The sequence below is a fragment of the Lissotriton vulgaris genome, chromosome 9 (assembly GCF_964263255.1).
Source record: "Lissotriton vulgaris chromosome 9, aLisVul1.2, whole genome shotgun sequence".
In the NCBI taxonomy this organism is placed as follows: domain Eukaryota; kingdom Metazoa; phylum Chordata; class Amphibia; order Caudata; family Salamandridae; genus Lissotriton; species Lissotriton vulgaris.
Window position 1 is genome coordinate 97,290,429 of NC_141697.1, and position 19,869 is coordinate 97,310,297.

The 19,869-nt window shown below is 42.3% G+C and overlaps 1 protein-coding gene across 10 annotated transcripts in view; it reads left to right on the plus strand.

Moving 5' to 3' along the window:
- The window catches only part of GPHN (gephyrin), a 2,075,463-nt gene that overhangs the window by 1,444,855 nt on the left and 610,739 nt on the right, over nt 1-19,869 (plus strand). For 4 of the 10 annotated variants that reach the window (XM_086937116.1, XM_086937118.1, XM_086937117.1 and 1 more), the window contains one exon: nt 12,533-12,649. The exons of 4 other annotated variants lie outside the window; for them this stretch is intronic. In XM_086937116.1, the coding sequence (XP_086793242.1) occupies nt 12,533-12,649 (117 nt within the window). Of the gene's footprint in view, nt 1-7,805; nt 7,947-12,532; nt 12,650-19,869 lie in introns of all 10 variants that reach the window. 2 more of the 10 variants (XM_086937114.1, XM_086937115.1) reach the window with 1 other exon arrangement.

Genomic DNA, 19,869 nt, shown 5'->3' on the forward strand with positions numbered 1-19,869 from the left:
GTATTTATGGGCTTGAGAAACTGGTTCTGGCAGTATTGGTATTCAAATGGTTATTGTCCTTGAGAAAATGTGACATATCTGTTTTATGATCCGAGCATGCAGGCTGTCTCAGTCGGTGAAATGCTTGTGGCCTGCATGTACTGTAATCTGCAGGTCATGAGTTTGAATCCCAGCAAGGCCCACTTAGCCTTCCATCCTTTTCTGCTTGGTAAATTGAGTACCATTAAATTGGGAAATAGTAGCAAAATGCTTAGAAACCTAAGACGTATGGTTGTCTGAAAGAAGCTAGTTATCATTTATGGGCCTTACATTAAGTTCAGGGTTGTTTTGTTTCTTCTGATTTAAATGTCCTCCTGTAGTTCTCTGTCAAACCGCCACAGTGAATTCTAGATTCTTGACCACTGCTACACACACAGTTATGGGGGAAACAACAATGGTCAGACTTGTTGAAAGCGATTAGCTTGCTCCTGTCCCCAACTTGGTCATAGCACCTTGTCCAACCTTCTTCCATTGCCCACCTCATTGTTCTGTCTTTTTCTATGCCCGCCTTCCCTACCTAGCTGCCCTCCCTTAACCTTCCCTGGCTATGAGGAGGCAGGGTCGGACTAGCCTATAGGGCAATCCCGCAGTGCCATAAGAGCTGGTCTAACAACTCAGTGAATAGGCTGTTTGTAGGCCTGTTTTATGGTCTGCTGGGCCGGTTTTACTGTTGATTTCTCTGATGTAACCGTCAATATTGCATAAAGTCTCACATACCTTTCAAAAACACAGAAAAAACATAACTTTACAAGTTTAAAACTATCCTGTTTGTGACAAATGTGGGCCAATTTCTTTAGCCCACAAATTCATTGATTGGAGGACACTTTAAATTTGGTGCCCTGGCTTATTTGCAGTTCTTTCCCGACCCTCGGGGGAGGTTCCAGTTCATGCAAAAGCCTTGCCATGTTGGAGCCTCATGCACCTTATGCTCTACAGTTGTTAAATATTACTTGTATTTTGTGTTTCATTGACTGAGAAAAGAGCAAGAAACTATAGGAATAATCAGAAACATACACAACACACAAACCTGTGTATGCTCTCCCTGGAAAAGAAGAGTTTTTTTGAAGGTGTTCTGGGAAAGGTCCCATGGCCCAGTCTCCCTATTCCCCACTTGTAGAAGTGAGAGGTCTACTGATATCAAGGTCTCTCTTGAGTTGACTAAAGGATGCCCCCCTTAAAATGCTTCCGTTGATGTTATCTGGAGGAGGCGTAGGAGGAAACCTACATCGAGCTGCCATGTTTTAAGCAATACGGTGGAAATTATGATGGTTTCCTTCGGTTTAGGAACGGTGTCCACATGTATTTTAGCTCTTTTGACAACTCTGCAGCTGCTTCATGTGAACAGCAGCTAGCATCTAGGGACATAGCAACTAGACCCGGACACTGGCTATGTTTGTCTTAAAAGACTGTTGTAACCAGACTGTTTTAGAACACCTGTCCAGTTTGCTGACTTATGTTCGTAATGCCATTCATAGTAGCAAAAAACAAAAAAAACTAACAAGAGGTGCTCACAGTAACCTTCACAAATGTTTGACAAGTTGGATTTTCAGAATATGAAAAGGCAGAAATCGGAGTGAGCCACCAGATCTAAAAATTTCTTACATGAAGTCTTGACTAAATTTCTCATTTTCTTCTTCCTCTCTTGTGACACCCCTACACATTTGGTTTAGCATCTGCAAAAAAACTGCCTTATATGAGGTGTCGGCAGAGAAGGGTGGGCACCCAGTACAAGAGAATGAATGTAGTGCGCTGCTGACTGTCAAGCGTTGGAAGCAGTGGTCATGCTTTGCACACGCTACATGACAGAAAACCGTTTCGAGGAGGAATTCCAGGCAACCAAGAGTGGTCACATTTAGTTAAAATGACCAGTTTTATGAGAGATTGAACTACTATCAAGACAAAGCATAATCTTGCTTCTTTAAGGAAATATGATAGTTGTGAAAACAGATTCATCAGGTAGTGTATTGCCATACATTTCTGTCCTGCGTCTTCCCCCAGACTCTTAACTTGTTCCTAAATGATATGGGGACATTAGTAAATGTAATTTGTCATCTGTGTAGCCTTGTCTTATGATATGTCAGCTCAGCCCTTATGGAATGAATACAGTCTCCTCTTATACCTTCTTGGTTTTCATCTGAGCCAGTATTAAGAGCTACCAGGTCAGCCACATGGGTTCAAGCTGAACCCCACTGATGGCATTGTATGTAAAGACCCAGAATGCAAGAAAGTAGATTTCAAACCAGAAGAGGTTAAAAATAGTAAGAAAGTTAAATTCTTAGCCCTTTTTATAAATCGCATTTAGACATGTATTAACTCTTAACCTATCCTAACTATTACTCTCTCCTTAACCCTAACATTTTCCCTTTTCACCATGTTGTCTGTGGCTTGTTACAGGGATGGCCTCCTGCCCCTCTTTCTGTAACACTTTTTCTTACACCATCTCTTACACCTTCCATCACTTTAAATCCCCTAGACCCAGGCGCGCAACACCCATTGGGCTCACCGGGCTTCAGCCCCCCCCCGTCGCCTCCTCTGCCCGGGCTAAGATGGCACGCACTGAAATGGTGCAGGAAGGCTGCGCATCCGTTCCGAGAATGTGATTGCTTTAATGATTTCTGAGAGGCCCAGCAGCCCGAGCCAGACAGCCAGCCTCAAACAGTTTCACTGAGTGAACCCCCAGCCCCCACCTCTTGTTTTCCTTTAGAGTGGCGCTGAGGTGAAATCCTTGCCTGAAGGCAGGGATTTCACCTAAACACTTGATGTGTTCAGCATGGGGTGTGAAGATGTGCACAGCAGGGGGAAAGGGCTGGCCAGTGCAGGTGACGCTTTTCCTTTGTAAAGGAATTCCTGCTGGCATCATAGCCCAGGGAGTGCTGTCTGCGCACTTGTATAGATGTGTATTCCGTACAAGTGGACAGACAGCAAAACCCTGGGCTATGACGCCAGCAGAAATTGGGGGCAAGGGTGCCAATTTTTGATTTTCTCCTCAGGAGCATTTTTTAAATGCACAATCAAATAACGGTTGTTTTTTCCCTCTTTGAGCGTTGAAAACTTTGGTGTGCACTCCTCTAATGGACAGCCTTAAAATATCTTGTAAATCAGAAGTTTATTTCAGGTGACAGTAATATGAACCAAGCTATCAAGAGAAAGTGAACGATTCCCTGAATTTCGTAGAATAAAGCCCACTACGAACGTATGCATTTAGCTCAATAAATGTAATTTATATAGCAAAAACATAATCTAATATTATCAATAAATATGTCACTCGAAGGATTACTTGCAAGTGCTTTTCTAGAGTTAATTAGAAAACACCTTTATTTTTGCTGTCGTGATGGCAGTGGTAATGTAGGACTCAATTCATAAACATTTTGCTACATGTACATGTGACTTTCTCGTTTACGTACTCCTACATCCCAAATGTGAGCAAGGAGTATTGCTGTCCTACTTTTGCCAGGAGTACCCAAAGAGTAAGCCCCTTGGTATATAGAATTAAAGAGGAGCCTTAGAGAAGTGTACGCTCTCAAAGTTGTCTTTCTGACCTGGTCTCCTCAGATCCTAATAAATAGACAGGAGCCCTCGACTCTCCACAAAAGTTCACTGACAGGAAGATGAGGACCCACTTATCGAGGAAGAAGTGGCAATCACTACAAAGTAGTGTCACAGACTCTTAACAGAAAAGCTGCTTACATTGCTCGGCTTACATTATGCACATGTAGTGTAAGTTTGTAGTGTTCATTTTTTGGGGTGCTAGTGGGTAACTTTAGGGTTCAGGGTGGGTGTGGGTTTTAGTGTGCCAGGGGGCAATTTTAGGGTTCAGGGTGGGTTACGGATCGGGGTGCCAGTGGCTAATTTTAGGGTTCTGAGTGGGTATGGGTTTTGGGGTTCCAGGGGGGTAATTTTAGGGATCCGGGCGGGCATGGGTTTTGGGGTGCCAGGCGGTAATTATAGGGTTCAGCGTGGGTATGTGTTTTGGTGTGCCAGGGGTAATTTTAGGGGTGAAGGCAGGTATGGGTTTTGGGGTGTCAGGGGGCAATTTTAGGGTTCAGGGTGGGTATGGGTTATGGGGTGCCAGGGGAGAATTTATGGTTCAGGATGGGTATGGGTTATGGGGTGCCAGGGGGGAATTTATGTTTCAGCATGGGTATGGGTTTTGGGGTGCCAGGGGTCATTTTTAGGGTGGGTATGGGTTTTGGGGTGCCATGGGGTTAATTTTAGGGTTCAGCGTGGGTATGGGTTTTGGGGTGCCAGGGGCAATTTTAAGGTTCCAGGGTGGTGATTTTAGGGTTCAGGGTGGTAATGGGTTTTGGGATGCCAGGGGGTAATTTTAGGGTTTGGGGTGGGTATGGGTTTTGGGGTGCCAGTGATAATTTTAGGGAAGAGAATGGGTATGGGTTTTCAGGTGCCAGGGGTAATTTTAGGGTTCAGGGAGGGCATGGTTTTTGGGGTTCCAGGGGTAATTTTAGGGTTCGGGGTCAATATGGGATTTGGGGTGCTAGGGGGTAACTTTAGGGTTCAGGGAAATAATGGGTTTTGGGGTGCCATAGGGTTAATTTTAGGGTTCAGGGCGGTATGGGTTTTAGGGTGTGAGGGGGTTAATTTTAGGGTTCAGCGTGGGTATGTGTTTTGGTGTGCCAGGGGTAATATTTGGGTTCAGGGCAGGTGTGAGTTTTGGGGTGTTGGGGGGTAATTTTAGGGTTTAGGGTGGTAATAGGTTTTGGGGAGCCATGGGGTTAAATTTAGGATTCAGTGCGGGTATGGGGTTTAGGGTGGGAGGGGAAGCATTTTAGGTTTCATGGTGGGTGTGGGTTTATCAGGTGTCAGGGGGGCAATTTTAGGGTTCAGGGAGGGTATGGGTTTTGGGGTGCCGGGGGGTAATTTTAGGGTTCAGGGTGGTAATGGGTTTTGGGTGCCAGGGGGTAATTTTAGGGTTCAGCGTAGGTATGTGTTTTGGTGTGCCAGGGGTAATTTTAGGGTTCAGGGTGGGTATGGGTTTTGGGGTGCCAGGGGGGGATTTAATGTTCAGTATGGGTATGGGTTTTGGGGTGCCAGGGGTAATTTTAAGGTTCAGGGTGGGTATGGGTTTTGGGGGGCAAGGGTGTAATTTTAGGGATCAGCGCAGGTATGAGTTTTGAGGCTCCAGGGGGGTGATTTTAGGGTTCAGGGTGGGCATGGGTTTTGCGGTGCCAGGGGGTAATTTTGTGGTTCAGGGTGGTAATGGATTTGAGGGGGCAAGGTTGTAATTTTATGGATCAGTACGGCTATGGGTTTTGGGGTGCCAGAGGTAAATTTAGGGTTCAGGGTGGGTATGGTTTTGGGGGGCAAGGGTGTAATTTCAGGGATCAGCGCGGGTATGGGGGTTGGGGTTCTAGGGGGATGATTTCAGGGTTCAGGGTGGTAATGGGTTTTGGGGTGCGATGGGGTAGTTTTAGGGTTCGGTGGTTATGGGTTTTGGGGTGCCAGGGGTGTAATTTGGAGGTTCGGGTGGTAATGGATTTTGGGGGGCAAGCAGTAATATGAGCGTTTAGCATGGGTATGGGTTTTGGGGTGCCAGGGGTAATTTTAGCGTTCAGGGTGGGTATGGGTTTTTGGGTACCTGGGGAAATTTTAGGGTTCAGGGCGGGTATGGGTTTTGGTGTGCCAAGGGGGTAACTTTGGGGTTCAGGGTGGGTATGGGTTATGGGGTACCCGGGGTAATTTTAGGGTTCAGGGTGGGTATGGGTTTTGGACTTGCAATGATAAACATTTCACAAGCACATTGTCCTCCTATAGAAGCAATTGTTGACGAACTGGCGAAAAAGGGTCGTCGCCTTGAAATGGCATTGTGAAAATTGGTTATATTGTGTTCCTAAAGTGCTTTGTAGTAAAATATATTAAATTGGTCTTTTAATTCAGTACATTCTGTTCCTTTTTCATAAGACAATAGGACATAAATGCATCAAATTAACACAAATGTGTGCTCTAATTGTTGTCCAGTTTCAAATGCAGAATTCATCACGTTTTCTCCGCTTGACCTGAGCATTAATCGATCCCGATTATCTACCATTTTAGCCCCGCCCCATTTTTTTAACATTAGCCACGCCCCTTCATTTGCCATGTTAGCCCCCCCCGAAATGAAGACCTAGTTGCGCCCCTGCCTAGACCCAACAATAGCGTCCTCCCTCATGGCACTCCTAATCCTCACTCCAGTACTGCAGTCATAAAAAATGTTTTAACCTTCTTTATTGAGTTTTACAGCATTATATAGCATTGAATACGCAATGATTACATAATTCAGCTTTTGTGTCGCAATACAGCATCAGCAAGTATTCACCCATCACATGACAGGGCTGTAATCCAGTCATAACAGTAACCTTACTCTGTCCTTAGCTAAAATCTTCCCTTCCTCTCACCCTAACAAACTTCTTAAAGTTAACCTAAACCAATCCCTGATCGCATCCATAACTTTTACCCAATCTTAAACCCAATGCTTACCCTAACGCAGTGGTTCTTACCCTTTTAACCTCTGTGGGCTCCCAATTAATCATTACTGGAACCCGGGGATGACCACTGCATCATTATTGGAATCTGGGTACCCCCACTGAGTCATTAATGGGGATCTCAGCCTGAGCATTTTCGAGGATTTGACCAACAAAACAATACACACAAAAAAATACAGAAACGAACATTCATCAAACAAACGCACAAATGGTTAAATATTTTCTTTAATCCACAAACAAATATAAAAAATATCAATTATTTTATTTTAACAGGAAGGCTGGCGCTTCTCTAAATTCAGTTTAGGTCATTCATTGTCCATAATTTATTCTGTTTGATGCACTTGTATTGCTCCCACAAATCAATCTGAGCATACTAAATATTTAGTTTCCAATTTCAGATTGTTTCACATTCACAGAACATTTAAAAATGTTAAGTTGTACCTTTTGCTTCTTCATTTATACACGCTTTATCTGTCAATGCATTCAGTGACCCTTTGAGTAGGCTTCTGGACCCCAAGGGTCCCCGGACTACAGGGTAAGAACCACTGCCCTAAACAGTACACCTCATTTTACATCACTCCTCACACCATACCTTACTAGAACTTAAAACTTCAAACATAACCCTATCCATTACCCTAACCAGTGTCTTTTTTAACTACGTTTCTTAACTTTGTTGTATATTCTGCTTCTACTTTCTGTTTTTTCTTTACTTCAAGCCACTGATGAGTCCCAACAAAGCTGAAACTGAGCTGGGGTTCCTAGTTGCTTGGGTTTCAGTTCAGAAGGGACAGGACCTAAAAGTTTTCTTGTCTGGAAGGGCACACTGAGAAAAAAAATCATAGACTAGAATGCAGGTCACATTAATTGCCAACGGCTGAGATTAATTTATGACGCCAACCTTCTTTTTAATAAGTGCAATTCTGTGTAGCCAGTGTCACATGTAGTCTTGGATTTCCATCTTGAAAGTGCTCCGCGTGCTTTGTTGGTGGGAAGCCTTATGGGTTTTAAAAAGCAAGTAGGAGTTAGTGCATTCCATGGGTATGTGGTAAGTTAAGAAATGTGTGCTTCATGACTGTGCTACAAACACAAGTATGTGCAATACTTCGGGAGTCGAATTGTGTTAGCTTGTCATTAAAGATCATATGCAATGGCTTGACTGTGTTTCATCGTGTTGGTCATGCTGGTCATCCCTGCCCATGCTTTTTACCATCATCTGCCGAAGAATCACATCGTTGTTTCTGGGAAATTTATTTCACCCCTGAAACTGATTTCCATGTCCTTTGTGCCTAGTGTGAAGAGGGTTATATGACATTTAACCTGCACAGAGAGGTGTTTTCTACTCCCAAAGAGCATCTGGACGCTGTAAAAACACTGCGATTTACACAAACCAATTATAAGAAGCATCACGGGACGGAAAACAGGTTAAAAGAGGTAAAACATTAAAAAAAGGTACAGAAAAGTAGCATTGCATATGATCTTTAAGACTATCTTAATGTGAAGAATGCTGGGCATGGAGTGTAGGGCTGGTTGGTAGTTTGTCATTTGTGGTTTGTGATGGTGAAGTGGGGTATGTGGCCACGCTGCAAAATATATTTTTGGTTTACTCTACCATGTTCTATGTGTCTGAGAGGAAAATACGTTATAGGCCATCGAAACATCCTGATCTGATAATAAAAAATCGAATTACAGTGATTACGTTTTTTGGACCAGCAAACCATCAAAGGACTTATGACCTCTTACAGTAAGTTGCCCACACAATTGGGCTATCATCAACTATTTCTCTGTGCTTCTGCTTTGGTTCCAAATTCATCTGATTGGTCTAAAAATGTCACTGCTGCTTCCTCGTAGTTCTAAATGGTCCACTCATTTGGCTTTCAAACTGTCACAAATTTGCAGGGAAGTGATTAGCCTGGGTTTCCTGTTCCGTGATTGGATGTGTGATTCTGCGCAACGGCGCTTCCAAAATGACTCTTATGGCAAGGTGATCACGCAGAAGTATGTTGAAAGACATCCACAAATATATATGCAGTGCCATTCCTTTGTATGACAAAGTATACAAAGGGGTATTTGTTAAAAAGTATGTATCGCGTAAGTCCACATTGTGATATATTATGAATGCTAGTGATTTTTTTTTAATTTCTACTTCAAAAACTGGTTAATTCTTACACCTTCAAATTTCAAAAAGATAACCCCCTTTAATGTACCCAACAATCAGAGATGATGTTAGCTCTTTCTCTTCCACATTTCATTACGTCATGTGGGGAATTGAATTTCTTAATCGGAATAAAATGTAAAAAATAATAAAAACACACCCGAAAACATAACCAATGTTGTGCAAAAAGAGATAGTTGAATCATTTAGTTGTTCTTTAGCACACGTTCATTAAAATATCCTGCTAGACTATGACAAATGGAAAGCTGTACTGATGAATTTGTAGTAAAAGACCAGTGTTTTGGGAACATCTAGCTTAGTTGTGGCCAAAGGAACAATAAGTGAATAGTATTTGACAATATGGAGAGATGAGGGTAGAGAAGGGCAGGTGAGAAATTTAAAAAAGAGGGAACATCTAGCTTAGTTGTGGCCATAGGAACAATAATTGAATAGTATTTGACAATATGGAGAGACGAGCGGGTGGAAGAAGGGCAGGTAAGAAATGTAAAAAAATTTGAAGAGCCCTCTGAACAGGATCATTTACGAGCCAAGGGCTGGATCTTTGCCAGATTACCCATAATTGTATGTGTAATGAAGCAGAATTGGAATCTTATATCTCGTGTGAGGCTATGGCTAAAATCCCTCCCAGAGTTGGCTCTCTTGCATTGTTGACATAGGACACTCCTGCAGTCATGTACCCCCCCCCCCCCCCCCATTTAAGAGTACCTACTTGCACTATGTCCGTTTTAGAGGCGTATTTCAAGCACAGCAGCGGCCCTTGCTGAAATTTGGAACCCAGAGGACTGAGCATGCGGTCCTCAGAATTTTGTGCCTTCAACATATCAAAACATTAGTGGAATCCCTTGGCAGCAATTACTGAGCCAAGTGCCGCCTGCCAAAACATGTATTAAAAACACAACTGTTGCTGTCATAACAGCGACGTGTTAAAGCTGCTGCAAATGTGACTTGTTTAAAGGAACTGTTGAACAAAGCTGACAAAGTGCGTGGCCTTCTGGAAATGCTTGGCTGTGGGTTGACATTGGTTGTGATTGATACGTATTGGGGTGAAGACATAACTTTTTGGAAAACGATTATTACCTCGATTAATGCGTGATAATTTTTGTGCTTCTCCAAAGGTTAGTGTTTTACAGTGATTGCTGCTGGCGGGGACCGGTGCTTTCATCACATTAGTCGTTGAGGACCATCCAAGCTTTAAGCTTCTGACCCCATGGTCTGGCAACAGTTCCAGGAAGGAATCTGAGCTGCTCCCCACTTCCCTCTAGTCTGTACTGTCATCCACCTTCTCTCCACCAGCTTGTACTTGTGAAGGCTGTATGTATTTTTTAGCAGTCTGGGTATTTTATTTTTCTCTTCTTTTAAACCTTCTGGGTGTTTCGGCAAGTGTGACGCGATTCAGCACAGACATGATTAAAGTTGTAATTTTAATTGAAAAAGGTCACAAATTTTGAAAATTGACACAGGGATGGGTCCTAATATTTATAAGTTGACCTATATAAGGGTGCTAACATTATTCTTTTAAGATATCAGCATATTTTAATAAATAGGATAAATATCACATAGTTCAAGTACTACACTCTACTTCAGACTATATTGCAAATTGGCTAAGCAATAAACATTTTTAAATATTACACCAGTCATAAAGAAATTGTTATAAACTTGAATTCAGAGGGTTGCCAGGTGCCCTTAATACAAAAGAACTAGACTGCTTTTGTAAACAAGCCATAGTATATTCATTTAGTCAAAGCTTTTCCAATTCCATATATTTATAAGATATTGTAGTGTGCACAGTAGAGAATAGAATATTAAAAATGTCAGCAACAAAAAAAACAGTAAAGCCCAACAATTGTTAATATTTGATACCTCTGTACAAAAAAACTGAAAAGGCAAAAAATATGAAATAATCAGTAAACAGGCGGCAAGGTGTGACAGCTTCAGAAGTCTGTTTCCACTAAGACAAAGAGGAAAAATATGCAGAAATAATCTGCCAATATATGAACTTGATGGGAAACTTGAGGCATTTGTCTCCAAGCCTGTAAAGAGGCAGAGAGGGGTTCACTTAACATTCAGCACCAGCAGTACCATCAGCAGAGAAGGCCTGGGTCCAGTTTCTAGAGGCAGCCTACTGGCAACATAACCTAGAGGACTCCTACTTGAAGTGCAGATGGAAGTCACTAACCAGGTTTCCCTCGACGTTTTACCAAAGACTTTGACTGGACCACTTTGATCACGGGTTGGTGGCTTTCTACTCCTGGAGTAAAATCCCCAAAAATCCTGGTAGTCAGTTTGCGGCTTTGCCATTTTGGCACTCGGGGGATGCTGTAACGATCCTCCCATCAGTCACCATATTATGAGCAATATACATTTATAAATTAGACAATTCCTAAAGAGATTTGCTAAATAGGTTACATATATTTTACTCTTAAATAAAATACTTATTTAAGGCTTTTTAGCTTACCTTTTTCCATTGCAGTCCAGTCTTCCTCACAGAAATTGAGTCATTTGTTTGGGTCAGGAGTGGTAAAGCCGCTAAGGCTCTCACTAGCTAATAGGTGCCTTTTTGCCCCTAGAAATATTAAATATGTCTCATAAATACTAACCCCAGCTCTAAGTTTGGAGGTTTTTACTTCCTTTGCCAAAGCCTACCAAAGGAAGTTGTGATGCATGGTAGACATTCAAGCAGACCTCTACTCTTTGTCTTCTATTCATTGTCCAATATCTGATGCCAGTATTGAGTTCATGGTAATCGGAGGAGAATGATGTACACTTTAATACGTCACTCACTAACATAGGCATCATCTATCCTTGTTATATACCTTTAGAAGCTGTTTGCGTCACTGAGTGTACCCTAGTTAGCAAACTACCTGGTCTCTCTGTCACCAAGACATCTCATTTCCAGAACTGAGCCTTACTTTAACCAGGGTATTTTGTGAGTTGAGATCTTAGTTCAATTTAAGTCACACACACTCACACACTTTCACTCGCGTTGAACTTTTTATAGGGTCCTAGCTGTACTTGGTGACCAATTTTGAGAGATATATTTATGTGATTGTTGAGCGTGGGATACTTCGGTGAAATTTGTAATTTTCCTGACTCAGATTGCATTACCCCTCATTTCAAGCGCCTCTGAGCAGTTGAGGAATGTTAGTGTCTCATTCACAGCCTAACTGCCTGTTAATTAACAGATGGTTGTGTTGTAGGTGTGCCTGTTTTTTTTTATTCGGGACTATCTTGTTTCAAATTGAAAGCGAGTTAAACAACATGAGTGCTTTCTGGGTAGGTTATTTCCCGAAATCAGCGATCTATTGATTATCTTCTGGTGAATTGATTGTAGTCATTGCGTGCTTGTGATGACAGTTTTTGAAGTTTGGTCTAATTCCTAGAAATTTTGCTAAATGGTCTTTGGTTTTACCCGTACACTTCCTCTGCTATCAGTTTCAATGTAAGTCTTGGATGCAGCACTCTTTTTTGCACATTAATATTCTCAAATGTTCCCCTGGCCCCTCTTCTTGCAGGCTCAGTCATGACCTTGGCTTGTTTGCTAATCTCATTCTACAAGGCAGCCATCTGCTTTGGTTTATGTCAGCCTCACTGAAAAGCCTGAAACACTTTTATTTACTTTTGATCTATACTACTGCTCTTGTTCAGAAAGTGATGACAGTGTAGAGCAGAGAATGGCGGTGAGCAAGCTGGCATTTCTTCCTGGTTGTAAGTACCAATCTGTGCCCCGCTCTGGAAGCTCATGGCTCGCCAGCGTCACTCCCTGATAAATGCTCCCTTTGCAGATGCTTAAGCCCAGGTAAGTACCTATGACTTCTCCATTCCCATCTGGCGTCTTACCTCCGCAGGGTTCCATGATCAGAGAGCAGTTCAGAGATTGCAGACAGGGACCTATCGGGGGCCAGAGAGCCACTGGAGATTGGAGAATGGTTCATCTGTCGCAAACCGGAGGGAACATGAATGAGGTAAGAACATTTTTATATATTCTCTGTCTGATTAAGATTGCATGGAGCAGCATGTTGTGCATGGTTGGTGTAGCTGCCTAGTTATTTCAGGTGAGTGCCTGTGTCTGATTAGTTTAGTAATAGTATGTTCCTATTGAGCATCATGCAGAATAGTTTACCGTAGGATTTTGTCCAATCGAAGGCCTTCATTACAAGCGGGTCGATAAATTTCGATATTTGCATTCATTCTGCTATCACACATATTGGAATTATGAGTTTTGTGATCAATATCGGCAGGCCAAACCTATCTAAACACGTTAGATAGGCAATAATTATTGTTCCAGTTGCATACCAAACACCTCGGTGTTGGTCCTTCTTGGATGTGATAATTATCACCTCTGACAGTGACCAATTTGTAATAAGAGCCTATGTGTCTAAAATGCCAAAACAGGTTAGTGCAGTTCTTGACCTGGCCTCAGTAATATGGAAAAGCCGACCCATGGGCCTCAATCGGATTGTAAATAGATCTAGTTACAACTGTGAACACAGACTGTGTTGTGCTACCTTGTTTACTGTTCTGAACAAATACGTATACCTATATGTTATTAGAAATGTTGCTGAAAACACTATCCTTTTACCTTCAGTGACACCAGATCTTGATCTCTCTCCCTCTAGTGTTGATTTGCTCTTTGAATCCCATCAGTTCTCTTGCTTCATTCCTGTAATATAGGATTACACCTTCAGTTCTATCAGATGTCGGTCTCCTTTCACCTAGTGCTGGGTTGCACCTTCGGTCCCTTCAGATCTCGATTTCACAACGCTGCCAGATCAGCATACTTGAATGAAATACTGGAAGCTACTAAAACTGGCAGTATTAGAAAGTGAAAGGTGGAAATTAGTCGTGTCGACAGTATTTAACAATATAGCACCCACTTCTAATTCAGCTATGAACACTTCTGAAAAAAAGTCACTAAGTTCAGCTGCTCTCGCACCACTGCTTTGTGGGCAGGGCCAGACTGGCTTTAGCGGGCATCGGGCTTTTTTCCCTGGAAGTTGGAAGGATGAGGGCCGGTTTTGTAGCTGTGGGGGCCGGTTTTGATACTTGTTACAGTCCAGCCCTGTATGTGTGACGAGGGTCCTGGTTCCCTTAGTTTAGAGAGTCCAGCTACATACAGTTGAGGGCTCCTTAATCCTTCTTTTCGACAAGGCTCATGAACTTTACAACCCGATCAGCGTAGGCTAGATGTGAGACCTGTAGGCATGCAATCCCCCCTAGCCTACGTGAGCAGAGCCCTCGTTTTTTTTTTATTTTTAAAAAGTGCATTTAAAAGGGCTCACCTTTTATGCCGTAACTCTGGGCATAATCTGTGTGCATGGCAGTTTGCTTATAACTATTACAAAGTTTGCAAGATTTCAACTTTGTGGTCTGTGGCCCTTTTAGGATGCTCTGATACTAGTTGCAAATTCAGTCTATGCCACCTGCATCAGGATCCACCCCTAAGGCAGTTTGCAACTCTGCATCCTATGCAGGAGCCAGTCTTCCCGCTAAGAAGCTTTCCCAATACGCAAACCCGTTCTTATGCAGCTGAACTCTCCTGGGCTTACCATTGGGCCCTGTTTGGTGTTTATGGCTGGAACTGGGATATATTTTCTTGATTTTTCCAAGCCATGCCATTGCGTTTGCAGACTCTAGCAGTTGCATGTTGCCACAGAATATAAAAAATGTGAGGTGCATTGCGCTCTTATACCTGCAATGCATGTTCAGATCCATTTTCACGGAGTGAGAACCTGTGATGCAAATACTTTGCTTTCCCATGTGGCTAATATTCTCGTATATTGCTACAGAATGAGGGATTTAGAGTGATGTATGTGTGCCAGAGTTGTGTGTGTGTGTATACATACGCACACACACACACACACTTACTGAACAGTGATCATGGGAGATGCGGGATGTGCATGCTTGTCTACTGGCATGCACTTACGACTATGAAGTGTATATGAACTGCCCTGTACTGAATGCTGTGACAGTCACGAGCATGCCTGCTGGATGGACATGCTTCTTCACTGTCGGTGTTAAGAAGAAAAGAACAAGTGAAGGACAGAATGCGCAGGCATGTCCACTTCCTTGCGCTGCATGGTGGTTCGAGCAAGGAGCATCATATAGAAATCATGTAGGTAGAAAGAGCATGCGTTTAACTAGAAATGCACCAGGCAGACACAAGAGAGCGGGGATCTTAATGCCTTTCCCATTGTTCTAAACGGTCCTGATCCACTTTCCCATGAGCTGCCCATCAGAAGCGCCCCATGGGTTTGGATTTACTGAAAGGTGCATGAGATTGAAAGGCTTTGAATTGCATTCCCAAGGTTGGCTCCCCTGTCACCGCTATTGGGACGTGGTAGCCAGCCTGTCTCTGCCTATGAGCATGGCCATCAATCTAATCTCTAGACATAAACCTCTACCGACTGGAAGCAATGAGCAGTGAACCGGGCTGTAAGTCAATCACAGAGCCCTCTGAGGTTGTTTTTGTTTTCTCCTCTATATATAGTGTGCACCAAATGTAGTATTTTCTTGCTATTGTAAATTGAATGAACTTTATCATTTCTTTATACAGCCCTAAGAGTCGGGTGTCTGTGTCTCTTTGTGTTTGAGAGAGGGGCACAACCTGGCTTGGATTCTAATTAAAATATTCACTTATATGGTTAATGCCACATTACTGTAAGCTTCCTTTTTTGGGACCCAAAACAATGTTTAATCAAATACAGGTCACATATGATTTACTGCCAGTACTAGCACGGTATTTGAGGGTGGGGATACAATTTGCTGCATTGTGCATTCATGATACGAACTACTTTACTTCCTATCCGTTCTCGCGAGGTGCGCCCCCTTACCGAAGCTGCTATGCTTTAGTGTCTAGAAAAACAGTGGCCCTCAAACCAATTATTTGCACGAGTGAAGGTATTCCTAATGTTTCCTTAGTTCGGAGCTAAAGTAAAAATGGCGCTCCTTTTGGACAGAATTGTTCCAACACAAAGTATTTGCAAAATTACAAACTCATGTATATACGATAAATGTAAAATTTCTGCGAAGAAAGAAGAAATGGATGTGCAGAGGCTTTTAACTTTTGTCAGCAAACAACATGAATTTATTTTCATTTCAAGCTTTTTTGACATTTATCATGAGAAACAGTGGTTGCTCCGAGGGGAACGTGCAGAGAAGTAGTGCTCGAAGGTATGAGTGAATGGGGAAGTATTCCCAACGTGAAATCTTAGAAGAGAAAGTTGACAGGCTCAAAGTGAGATTGATCAAGTGTATCAATCTGTGTCCTGGCCAAATCATTTATTTTACATGGTCTATTTACATCGGTTAGTACAATCACAGATTGTAGTCATCTGTGGCACATGATCATTAGGGGCTTGGTAGGTCCAGGTACCGGGGAATTTGTTTGGGTTAGGGTGGAGAAGTAGAGTAATATGTTGTAGAGTAAAGTGGAGTAGTGTAGAATTGAGCAAAGTGTCGTGGAGCGGGAAGTTGTATAGAGTGTCAATGTGGAGTGGCGTTCAGTTGAGTGGAGTAAAGTGTCATAGAATGGAAGGTAGCGTGGAGTGGCATAGAGTGACATACAGTGGAGTGGTGTAGAGCGGAATAGAGTGGAGAAGAGTGGCATACAGTTCAGTGGCATACAGTTGAACAGAGTGTTGTTCAGTGGAGAGGTATAGAATGGAGTAGAGTGTTGGTGAATGTCATAGAGTGGGGTACAGTGGCATGGAGTGGCATAGAGGGAATCATGTAGAGTGGAGTGTAGGGTCGTTTAGTGGTGTGCCGTATAGTGGCCTAGAGTGGAGTGTCGTAGAATGCATTAGAGTATCATAGAGTGGAGTGGCATAGAGTGGAGGAAAGTGTTGTGGACTGTTGTAGTGTAGAGTGTTGTGGCCTAGACTGGAGTGGTGTGGTAGCACACTGCCATTACAGACAATACATTTTCAATTGAAATGACCATTACATTTGCTTATTACGTTTAACTGATAAAAGAGCACACGCAGTAATGTGTGGAAATGGCATCACCTAGCGTTTTGATCGTAGTAAACATTTGTTTCCACCACACTTCAAAATTTCAAAAACATTTGCTTGATTTGTGCTATATTAATTTTGATATATTCTGAAATATTTGCACAGTCTATTTACAGACATTTACATTTTGTTGTTTGCTAAAAATAAACCTTTCCTTTACCGTACCCAGCAAGACTGTCACATGAATCCTCTCACTTCAAAGTCAGAGAAAGAAAAGTAAACACCAAGCTCCCTCAGACGACAGAGCCTAACATTTGACCTCTGTCTGTGAAATGCACAGCAAATGTGTCAAGATAAGAACACAAATCATTGGCCAGTTTACAGAAAGTGAGCACTAGTGGAATAATTAATTAAACATGCTAAGCTACACGGGATGGACTAACTCAAGCTGGACAGCCTAAATCAAATGAAGCCGGCAAATAGAAAGCAAGCAAATGTGAGTTTCAAACCACAAAGTCAATGGTAAGCAATGGAGGAATGCATTACCAGGGATGCTTTCAAAATGTCCACAAGCGGTCTTTTTGCAAGGTAGGCTTTGACCTAAAAAGGAGGATGCAAACCTTACACACACCTACAGGTCTTAGATATCACACACTCTTTCAAAGTGCACTTTGATACGGTCTACTGGGCAGGACGGATGCACCTTTGTACTGTGTACTGTACAGGGCTTATGCCATAACACTCATGGGTCATGTTTATTGCATGCAATAGCTTTACTGTTTACATCCTTTGGTGGTGGGGTATTCCTAGAGTGCGTCTGTCTCAGCCAAAATCCAAGAAATTGTTTGTGGCTGATGTCATGTAATTCTCCAGACATTATTTTGCACCAGGGCTCAGTCATTCCCTGCCCCAAATGTGTTGACTGCATTTCACATCATTGAGGGGTTTTATCTCACATTGTTCCTCAGCTGAGGTATTTACATCAATGTCTGGGACACTCTTAGCTTCTATCTGTATACATCCAGGGATCTACATTCGTCTGATCAGTTTTTTGATTCATTTAAAAGCCAAGATGCTGGAAAATCTACTTTAAATGAACTACTTTCCAAATGTCAAAGCACTCTTCTTTCCATTAGACATCACTTATGTCATGTCTGAGCACATTTTCCCATAGCTAAGGCGGCATTGGTTGCATTTTCTGAATTCTACAAAGATCTGTATGGTAGGTTTGTGTTAATCTGCTCATAATGCTTTCTTACAAGCTGATATGCAGGCTGGTCAAGACATTGGCTAGCCTTACACTAGCTGAAGCCTAGTACTCGCCCTTTCAAAGCTCTTCTTGATCTCCTCCTACCTGCTGAATATGAGATTAACAATTTGACAATACTGATGGATGCGGGTGTAGCATCGCTGTTATCTAGAAAGTCCTGTAGGGAACCTGTCCTATAAACCGGTTTAGAAGTTTCAGTTTGCCCAAGGAGCGGCAGTTCCTGACAGTCACTATGCCTACCATTAAGGTTTCCAGTTGCCACACTGTTCGGTATCCTTGAAATCTCAACCTACCAATAGCAAGACTGAGGCATATATCAAAGGAGTTTTGAATATTTTAAATTCTTTTTTTGCACATCTCGTCTCGTATGTCATAGCGTCTTGGAGCAGTATGAGCAGTTTCAGTTTATGATATTGTGTCATGAATACATTAGCTAGAGAACCCACGTCTGTTGTTAAAAATTTTTTTTTTTTAAATTACTTGACATCATCCTTGTGTCGTAAGAGTGCTCCACCAAACCAATGCGCTGGCAACTAGAGTTGAGCAGACAATGGATAAAATTCAAAGCCCTGCGCTCCCAGGCCTCTTACCATCCCATTGAGATTTAGTTTGCTGCTTGAGACTGTATGTGCACCTAAGTCCCAGATCTAATGTGATAGCAGGGAGTCCAGATCCCTAAAAATGTCTCTGGGAACCATTTTGGTAGAATAACAGTATGTTACACAATTCATTAGAGCATCACCATTTTGGCTGCTATTCTGCCCACGACTGATGTAGATAATAAGTCGTGACACTTAGAACATTGGGAATATATTATGCCCCTCATTACACTAGCCTTAGATTTAGATTAGCATATGGTGATGAATTATGGCATATCCCCAGTAAATACCATTTGTCAGAGTAAAACAAACATGTATCGCCATCTTAGCATGTGGTATGCTTTTTCTTGGTCAGTTGACATGACCTTTGTATCATGGTTTACCCGTTGTGTTTCCACAAGCATGTTGAGGAGGAAATTTGAGATTTAGTGAGGTGTTGTCCTTGTAAATAAACGCATTCTGGTCGGGTTGAACCATAATAGATAGATAGTATGGGGTTGATGCTTCATGTCCGCCTGTTAATTAGAATTTTGTAATATCAGTATAACATAGACAGAGGCCTTGTCTGTGGGCCACAACAAGCTTCTGGTAAGGAGAATATTAGTGCCTCCTTGGTCATTTCCATATCCCAGGTCCAGTGCAACAGAACACATTGTTGCCAATGGCAGCACCAATCCAAAAGCAATATAAAATTTGTCGGGCAAACCTCAGACCTGTGTTTTTCCCAGTGGTCCTGTCCATCTGCACTTCTTTTAATTCCACTTCCATCACTGGGAGTTTCAGAGCCTCTTGACAGTCCTAAGGCAGTTGTCACAGACTACCTCTATCTAGATTGTCATCAGTCTCAGTAATAGATACTATGCCATGGTCTTGATACAAATTGGCATAGTATTGTAGTAACGTTCTATTGATGCCATGTTGTGTGTTTACAATGCCCCCTGCCTATTTCTAACTGGTTACAGGTTCATTTCTGACCGTGAGATTAATTATTAACATGAGGAATAAGCCAGCATTATCTCCCTCTATGCGAGGTATTTTCATATATTCAATGTAGTTAAAGCACCACAATGATTTAAATAGCATTGCATAGTTTTCCCTTTGATTAAAGTTTTTGGTTGTGACATACACCAATCCTTATTGTAAGTCATATAGAGTTTTGTTCATGGTGATCAAGTGATGGCCATTACTTTCTAACACTTATCACTACATTAAAGGCCTTAGGAGTAGTACCTTTGTTTTCACACACGTAATAAAGCTCCGGTATCTCCCCGAGAGTCCTTACATGCTCGATCTTTCACAATAGCTCTTAGCAGCCTCCAAGTTGGTATGGTCATACTTTGCCTGCCGCGTGGGAAATAAAGAC